This window comes from Colobus angolensis, unplaced genomic scaffold (genome assembly GCF_000951035.1).
Source record: "Colobus angolensis palliatus isolate OR3802 unplaced genomic scaffold, Cang.pa_1.0 Scaffold433, whole genome shotgun sequence".
Lineage (NCBI taxonomy): Eukaryota > Metazoa > Chordata > Mammalia > Primates > Cercopithecidae > Colobus > Colobus angolensis.
In genome coordinates this window covers 440,700-450,226 of record NW_012117744.1, presented here as the reverse complement: position 1 = coordinate 450,226, position 9,527 = coordinate 440,700, and the positions used below count along the sequence as shown (strand labels likewise).

Here is a 9,527-nt window from a genome sequence, read left to right as displayed (position 1 = left end):
TGTTAGCCAGGACGGTCTCTATCTCCTGACCTCGTGATCTGCCCACCTCGGACTCCCAACATGCTGGGATTACAGGTGTCAGCCACAGCGCCCAACCAAGCCAGGCTGGTCTTGAACTCCTCAACTCAAGCAATCTGCCCACCTCGGCCTCCCAAAGTGCTGGGATTACAGGCATGAGTCACCACACCTGGCCAATACAAATTTTTTATATTATAAAGCTGTCTTAATAAAAAAAAATCATGGTGGAAGAGAACCAATAAAGATAATTTAAAAGAGGAGAATGATAAAACTTACAAATACTTTGAAAGTAGGGGACATTCACTTTGAAAAAGATAATGGAGTCTTCTTATTTGGTAACAGCAAAAAAGTAAAAATCTCCTATGATAGTCCCCGATTTTACAGGTGATCATAAAAATAAACGCGTTAAGGAAAGTACATTTTTGTGAAAGTTCCTAGTCAAGTTCAGGAACCAGTGCCTAGGGTGGGCACTGACTGGTGTCCTCCCACTGTTCTCAGTCTCCGGCATGCTAAGTATAGAAAGAGAGTAAACATCTACAAGCTTCTGTATCAATGTAACAATTTTATGTCTGTTGAGTCTAATAATGAAAAACAGGGAGTAGGGTCTTCTATACACATGTGTTTGTTTGTTTTCAGATTCATGGAAGTTACAAATATAACACAGTGCCCTGTATACCGTTCATTTAGCTTCCCCAAACGGTAAACATCTTACTAACTAAAGTGCAATTCCAAAACCAGAAAATGACATCTGTACATTAGTGTTAATGGAACCGCTCACCTTGTTCAGATCTTACATGTACTCACTTATGTGTACGTGGTACAGGTGGGGGAGTGGGGGTAGAATATAACTCTACACAATTTTATCTCATGTATAGTATAACCACCACAATCAAGATTCTCAGCACACAGAAACTGCCTCATGCTACCCCTATCTTTATAGCTGTATCCCCTTTTCCCTCACCCTGGCAACCTCTGATCTGTTCTCTACATCTATAATTTTGCTGTTTCAAGTATATTCTCTCAACGGAGCCATACAGTATGAAACCTGAGAATTCCCTTTCCACTAAGGATCATACCCTTGAGATCCATCCAAGTTGTTGCCTGTATGGATCATTCACTTCTTTTGACTGGTGAGTAGTATTGTGTGTGTGTGCCTGTATTTCACTTTTAATTTTTTTTTCTTTTGAGACAGGGTCTCATTTTGTCACCCAGGCTGGAGTGCAGTGGCATGAGATAGCTCACCATAGCCTCGACCTCTTGGGCTCAAGTGATTCTCCTGCCTCAGCCTCCTGAGTAGCTGCGAACACAAGCATGCGCCACTACGCTCGTCTAATTTTTTTGTATTTTTTGTAGAGTCGGGGTTTTGCCATGTTGCCAGGCTGGTCTTGTACCCCTGGCCTCACGGAATCCACTTGCCTGGGCCTCCCAAAGTGTTGGGATTACAGGCATGAGCCACTGCACCCAGCCTCATTTATAAAGTAATTGATTTTTACTGTATTTTATATAAATGAGACATACATGAAATACAGTACAATACATCCAATCTGTGATCAGTTGGGGACAAAGAAGGGTCCTCCACTCCTTCACTTAAGCGGCTCTAGTACAGTCAATGCCAATGACATACAGGCCATGAATGTTTATGATTCATGTTTAAAACTATCATTTAAAACTAAAATTTTACCACTTTTTTATATATATGTCATGAAATATTTTTTAAACAACCATCTCATAGTCCCATTTTAAGTCATCAAAGACTATGCTGAACTCATTAAATCCTCATTGAAAATAATTGAAATATTGATAAAACAACTTTCCATATAGAAACAAACCACCTTGTTTGTTTTTTCCTTGGCTTTGACACTACTTAGAGTATGGGCTGGATAATTCTTTGTTGTGGGGAACTGTCCTGTGCATTTTGGGATGTTTAGCAGCATCCTGGCCCTCTACTCAATAGATGCCAAGAGCAACATGCCCCAAGTTCTAACAACCAAAAATGTCCCCTGTTGAGAACCACTGACTCACACACATATATATATATAATTTTTTTGTTTGTTTTTGGAGACAGGGTCTCCCTCTGTCGCCTAGGCTGGAGTGCAGTGGCACTATCTCAGCTCACTGCAAGCTCCGTCTCCCAGGTTCACGCCATTCTCCTGCCTCAGCCTCCCGAGTAGCTGGGACTACAGGCGCCTGCCACTACACCCAGCTAATATTTTTGTATTTTTAGTAGAGACAGGGTTTCACTGTATTAGCCAGAATGGTCTCGATCTCCTGACGTCGTGATCTGCCCGTCTCAGCCTCCCAAAGTGCTGGGATTACAGGCATGAGCCACTGCACCCAGCTTTTTTTTTTTTTTTTTATAAAAAAAAACAGAGAAAACCTGTTCTTAAACCGTGAAGACCAGAAGAAAGTGCCACACAATCCCCCTATCACAAATTATGCAGTTGAGCTTTCCACATTTGGGGAAATTGCAGGGGTCAGCACATCCGGAGTGCAACGAATATGCTTTGCCCTGGGAAAACCACCTTAGTGATCATGACCTCTCCCCTGCCAGGTAAGTAACTCACATGAATTAAAGGATGTATATATGTCCCACTTGGGACAAGTTATTTCCTTTTTATTTCGCATATTAAAATGTATAGAACAGATTCTCTGTTCAGTTTTCAGAATTCATTACAGTTGAAATCATTACCTTTTAAAAGTTATGTTGGAAACATATAAAACCGTAATATATCAAATATGAAAACAAGACAATTATGTACACTTTATTTATAAAATAAATAGAAATGCATAAGCTACAACACAATTAAGGGATATTCTGGAATCCTTTCTCATAGGAACCTTTTATGATAATTTCAGTAATGTCAGCTAAGGGAGCTTTTCAAAAATACTGGTTATGTTCTATGTCTTAATCTACTGTGGTAGATGGAGAGAGCTGTATGTGTAAAATGTATGCCTTTATGTGATTAAGTTTTTCAGAAATAAGTAAAAATATTGAATACCTTCAGAATACATTATCCCTTTAATCAAATTTGGAAAAGTTTAAACATTTTCAAGTTTTAAATATTTGGTGAAATGCTCTTGGTCTAATGAATAGTGCAGAAACTAGCAATTCCTGGAAAAAATTCACAGGAAACAATACTAGAACTGTTTAAAATAAATAAAATACCCAGAGTGGGAGTTACAATTATTCTATTCAGGATTTGGCAGAAAACTTTTGACATGTGGGTAGAAATAAAATACTTCAGTTACTGTAAAATCATATTCCAAAGTTTATATATGAAAAACACTTAATGTATATTATATATGCCTGTTAGTTAAAATAATACATCTGTAGTAAAAATATGCTACTTTTTATATTCAATTTGTTGGCAAATATGATACAAATTCAATCTAAAAAATACTAAAAATGTACCATATCCAAAGAGATTATTAAGATTAGCTAACATGAAGGATGTCAGGTTTTAATTATCTTAATAATTCTTCCCTTTTTTTTTTTTTGTTTTAAAAAGATGGGGTCTCACTCTGTTGCCGAGGGTACAGTGCAGTGGTATAATCGTAGCTCACTGCAACCTTGAATTCTTGGGCTCAAGCAATCCTCCTGCCCCAGCCTCCCAAGCAGCTGCGAATACAGGTGTGTGCCACCATGCCTGGCTAAGTTTTCTATTTTTTGTAAAGATGGAGGTCTCACTTTGTTGCCCAGGCTGATCTCAAACTCCCGGCCTCACTCAATCCTCCTGCCTTGGCCTCCCAAAGTACTGGGATCACAGACATGAGCCACCAAACATGGCCAATAATTTTTAATTATTATACACTGTGTGCAATGATCTACATGTGTGTGTGCCTTGGTTTGCAAACAGACTTTATTTTTTTTTTTTTTTTGAGACAGAGTCTCGCTCTGTCGCCCAGGCTGGAGTGCAGTAGCCATCTCAGCTCACTGCAACCTCTGCCTCCCGGGTTCACGCCATTCTCCTGCCTCAGCCTCCCGAGTAGCTGGGACTACAGGTGCTCGCCACCACGCCCGGCTAATTTTTTGTATTTTTAGTAGAGACAGAGTTTCCACCTCGTTAGCCAGGATGGTCTCGATCTCCTGACCTCGTGATCCACCCGCCTCTGCCTCCCAAAGTGCTGGGATTACAGGCGTGAGCCACCGCACCTGGCACAAACAGACTTTAAGAGTAATTTAGTTCAGTTAAAAAAATAAAAATCTGACAAACACTGTACAATACAAGAAAGGCAATACCTGAATAACCCATTGTCGATGTTGCCAGGCATGATAATTCTTTGCATCCTGATTAAGAATATCAGCAATAAATTCAAGCTCCTGAGATGGATCTCTTAGCCATTCCACTAATACTCGCCTATGATGCCTAAAGCCCAAAGAAGAAGGGAGAGAAGTTTTGTGTTAATTTACCCAAGAACTAAAACATCAGCAGCACATGTAACTGACAAGCAACAAACAAAAATTCATCTCTAATTCTCAACACTCTACTCTAGTACAGAGGAGTTTCTGTACTAGGAAAACACTTAAGGCTTATTTTATATTGGGTTCCATTTTTTTCTTTGGCTGAAATATTTATAGATATCTATTAGTGAAAATATTCTAAAATTCACTATGGTAATGGTTGTACAGATCTGTATATATACTAAAAAACACTGAATTATATACTTTGAATGAGGGAATTGTATGGTAAGTGAACTATCTCTCAATAAAATGGATCTTTAAAAAATCTATTCGAGTATAACATTCATTCAACTAAAAGTGAGCAGAACAACAGGAAAAAAGGAAGGATTTAATGCTTAATGACTATTCTACATGCCTGGAAAATTTAAAAATTCGTCTTACAGATTAACACAAGATACTAACAAAAACAAAAGCCTAGACAGAAGGTTTCCAAATTTATTTTAGAATTCCTCCAAGTCAGTGAACACTACCTGCATTTTATTTTTCCAGGTTGTTGGTGAGTTCAGTAATTTAGAAAGCTAAGAATCAGATCCTCCAGGATATCAAACTGAGGAAGAAAAAGTCCAGGCTGATGTTCTCCGATTTAAGGAATTACAGGGCTTTATGTTATAGCATAAGTTTTCATAGTTAGAAGTTAATAAAAGTGATTAGTTAACTGGGATACATAATTTGCATCACCTGTATTGGTTATAAAACGAACAGAATGGACAATTAGAAATGTACAACAATTTAAAAACTGCTGGGCTTTCTGTAGCAGCTACTTTGAGTGGTTTTGTGTTTTACATAAAAGTAGGTGATGAAGTGCTAATGACAGTGCCTGCAGTATCCAGAAAAGACAATTTCTCTTTAGCAAAAACTCGATGTAATCAAATACTAATGCCTGTGATGTCGGAATGTTATAGCTACAGATTTTTACATAAAAGCACCTTAATTCCACAGGGCAGATAACTTTAGTGAGGGTCTGAAACTCTCCATTTAATCTCTTTTCTCATTAAACCAATTATTTTATAATGTAATTTCTTAGAAACACAACAATCTTGTAATCAAGAGGCTACAATGGTAAAGTTTTTAGTTTTTAAATTTTTTATTTTTTTATTTTTTTTCAGACAGAGTCTCACTCAGTCACCCAGGCTGGAGTGTAGTGGTGCAATGTCAGCTCACTGCAACCTCCACCTCCCAGGTTAAAGTGATTCTCCTGACTCAGCCTCCTGAGTAGCAGAGATTACAGGCGTGCCACCACACCTGGTTACATTTTTGTATTTTTAGTAGAGACAGGGATTCACCATGTTGTCCAGGCTGGTCTTGAACTCCTGAATTAAAGTGATTCACTCGCCTCAGCCTCCCAAACTGCTGGGATTACAGGCATGAGCCACTGCACCTGGCTACAGTGGTAGTTTTTAAATAAAATTCTAGGCCAGGCACGATGGCTCACACCTGTAATCCCAGCACTTTGGGAGGCTGAGGCTGGCAGATCACCTGAGGTCAGAAGTGCGAGACCAGCCTGGCCAACATGGCAAAACCCCATCTCTACTAAAAATACAAAATTAGCCAGGTGTGGTGGCATGCGCCTGTAATCCCAGCTACCCAGGAGGCCGAAGCTGGAGAATCACTTGAACCTGGGAGGCAGAGGCTGCAGTGAGCCGAGATTACGCCACTGCACTCCAGCCTGGGAGACACGTCAAGACTCCAAACTTACCAAACTTGATAGTTTTTGGGCTGCTCCTCAATTATTGCAGTGATGTAGTTCATTTCCTCATGTAGATCCTTCTGAAGTGACTTTAAGAGAACTCTCCGGAAATGCCTAGGGCAAACATAAAACATCCAAAGTCGCATTATTCCACAGAAGTTGCCTAATAACAATGTCAAATACAGCTACAAGTCAGCAATAGAGTTAGACAAATTTTTGTCAGGTAATCTGTATAATTTAACAATTATATAGGCCAGGCATAGTGGCTCATGCCTGTAATCCCAGCACTTTGGGAGGCCGAGGGGTGCAGATCACATGAGGTCGAGTTCAAGACCATCCTTGCCAATGTGGTGAAACCTCTTCTCTACTAAAAATACAAAAAAAAATTAGCTGGGCATGGTGGTGCACGCCTGTAGTCCCAGCTGCTCGGGGAGGCTGAAGCAGGAGAATCACTTGAACCCAGGGGGCAGAGGTTGCAGTGAGCCAAGATCACACCATTGCACTCTAGCCTGGGCAACAGAGGGAGATTCCACCCCAAAAAAAAGAAAAAAAAAAATTATACAGACATACTCTGTATAATTTAACAATTTAACTGCTTGTGAGTGTCCAAATTCATACGACTATCTGGTCACTGGAAGAAATCAAGCCCTTTTAGTAAAAATAGTGAAAGGTGGCCGGGCGCAGTGGCTCATGCCTGTAACTCCAGCACTTTGAGAGGCGGATCACCTGCGGTCAGGAGTTTGAGAACAGCCTAACCGACATGGAGAAACCCTGTCTCTACTAAAAATACAAAATTAGCTGGCGAGGTGGTGCATGTCTGTAATCCCAGCTACCTGGGAGGCTGAGGCAGGAGAATCACTTGAACCCAGGAGACAGAGGCTGCGGTGAGCCGAGATCATGCCACTGCACTCCAGACTGGGCAACAAGAGTGAAACTCCGTCTCAAAAAGAAAAAATTAGTGAAAGGTAACAAGTATGAGATAGAAGAAAAGCAAATTTCTTATTCTTAAGTAATGACAGACAACCAACTAAAATTATATTCAGGTACTACTCTGGTCACCAGTGTTCTATAACATGAGAATCAAAGACATTTCTTTCCCTATACAGTATACCTTGTTCATGTAGATACATTATCCATATAATGAATTAATTCTATTATAAACATTAACAAAATATTTACTTTTAGAACAACCACAAAAATGCTACTTGTAAATGAAACAAGTTTGTCTTTAAATTCCCCATAGGTGGGGTTTAACCACCACCACCACCACCAAATAATTTTCCTAAAGATGTTGTTAGTTCTGGTCTAGTTTTACTTCAAAATTTTTAACTCAATATATAGTAAGAGACATTCCAGGACCTAATTTTATTAGCTTTTAAAATGAACTGCTCACTCTGGGAGGCCGAGGCAGCAGATCACTCAAGGTCAGGAGTTTGAGACCAACCTGGCTAACATGGCAAAACCCCATCTCTACTAAAAATACAAAAATTAGCCTGTAATCCCAGCACTTTGGGAGGCCGAGGTGGGCAGATCACGAGGTCAGGAGATTGAGACCATCCTGGCTAACATGGTGAAACCCCATCTCTACTAAAAACACAAAAAAATTAGCTGGGCTTGGTGGCATGCGCCTGTAGTCCCAGCTACTCGGGAGACTGAGGCAGGAGACTCGCTTGAACCCGGGAGTCAGAGGTTGTAGTGAGCTATGATTACACCACTGCACTCCATCCTGGGTGACAGAGCGAGACTCCGTCTCAAAAAACAAACAAACGAACAAACAAAAATACAAAAATTAGCTGGGTGTGGTGTCAAGACACCTGTAATTCCAGCTATTCGCGACACTGCGGCACGAGAATCGCTTGAACCCGGGAGGCGGAGGTTGCAGTGAGCCAAGATCATGTCACTGTACTCCAATGGGCAACAGCATGAGACTCCATCTCAAAAAAATTAATAGAAATAAAATAAAATAAAATAAAATGCTAAACAGGAGAGACAACAGTATTTCTCCCCAATATTATTCAAAAAAAAAAAAGTAGACTTCCCAGAGCATGTAAATATAAGCCCTTGGCTTTTATCGGTAATTGATTCCAGGTATACTGCTTCTTTCAAAACAGCAATAAACTCGCAGGAAATCTTTAAGTGTAATCTAAGTTCCAAAAATGATGAAACACACTGAGAATTCCAGTTAAACAGGGTAGATTAAGTAAACAGTTTATTCTCACTCCCTAATAAAACCCCAGTAAAATGACAACAAAGGAATAAACCCACAAGAACAAAGAGAATCAGGGACAAAGACACCACGGCAACTGGAAGAGGTCAACGACACTATGGGAAGTGTAAGCAGACAGACAAGATTTAACTGACTAAAAAATAGAGTAAGACTTTAAGAAAATTCCAGAAGTCAGAGGTATGACATGTTTCCAAAACTGGGGGTCAAAGGTGGGACTAAAAGCAGTGGAAAGTCTATAGAAAGAGTCCTTGGTGGCCAAGACCGTTCCCACTACCCTGTGCAGAAGTGACATCCTGTCTTGGGCAGGAGACAAGTGGCTTTATTCTCTGGAAAAATCTGAAGCAGAATGGGTTACAAGGCACACTGGAAGGCAGGGTGAGTTAAAGAGTGGAAATAAGGGTATTTAAAATGTTGATATACAAACTTAGAAAAAAAAAGTTTCTATTTCAAATTGCAACAGGGTAAGATTTGCAAAAAAGCAAAAAGTTGATATCCTAAACAGTGAGACTCTCCTACCATCTTCCCCTGCCTAACCCCTCAGAACTATGGCAGTCAAATGTACATTCCTGAGGCAATAAACCACTTAATACTCTTTGAGAGACACACTGTCCAAAAGAAAAGACTTAAATACTGACAAGTGAGATCTCACTACAACACAGCCACATACCCCACTCAGTAACTTCACAGTGAAGCCCTCCAACTGATAAATCCTGCCACATACAAGGCTTCCAATCAGGATTTTTCCTGTCTCTTTCACAGGCATAAAGAGAAAGTCAAAAATTACCAACCATTGAGAAAAATATTTATGTGAAAGAGAACAAAAGAGATGAAAAGATCTCACATCCATGAAATTAAAAAAACAAAACACACACACACGATGCTATTTAAAAAAAAAATTCAGAGAACAAAAAAACAGCTCCCCCAAATTAAAAATGTATGCAGAATCTTTAAAAATCCATACAAGTTAGAAAATAAAATTGATGACATATCTCAAAAGTAAATAAAAACATAAACAAATGAAGGAGAAGGCCGGGCGTGGTGGCTCACGCCTGTAATTCCAGCACTTTGGGAGGCTGAGGTGGGCGGATCACGAGGTCAGGAGATCGAGACCATCCTGGCTAACACAGTGAAAC

At 39.8% G+C, this 9,527-nt stretch overlaps 1 protein-coding gene across 2 annotated transcripts in view; it reads right to left on the bottom strand.

Moving 5' to 3' along the window:
* The window catches only part of FNTA (farnesyltransferase, CAAX box, alpha), a 34,971-nt gene that overhangs the window by 10,597 nt on the left and 14,847 nt on the right, over positions 1–9,527 (bottom strand). For both annotated transcript variants that reach the window (XM_011957093.1, XM_011957092.1), the window contains 2 exons: positions 6,177–6,281; positions 4,259–4,385 (listed from right to left, as the gene is read on the bottom strand). In XM_011957093.1, the coding sequence (XP_011812483.1) occupies positions 4,259–4,385; positions 6,177–6,229 (180 nt within the window). In that variant the 5' untranslated portion in view covers positions 6,230–6,281. The remainder of the gene's footprint in view (positions 1–4,258; positions 4,386–6,176; positions 6,282–9,527) is intronic.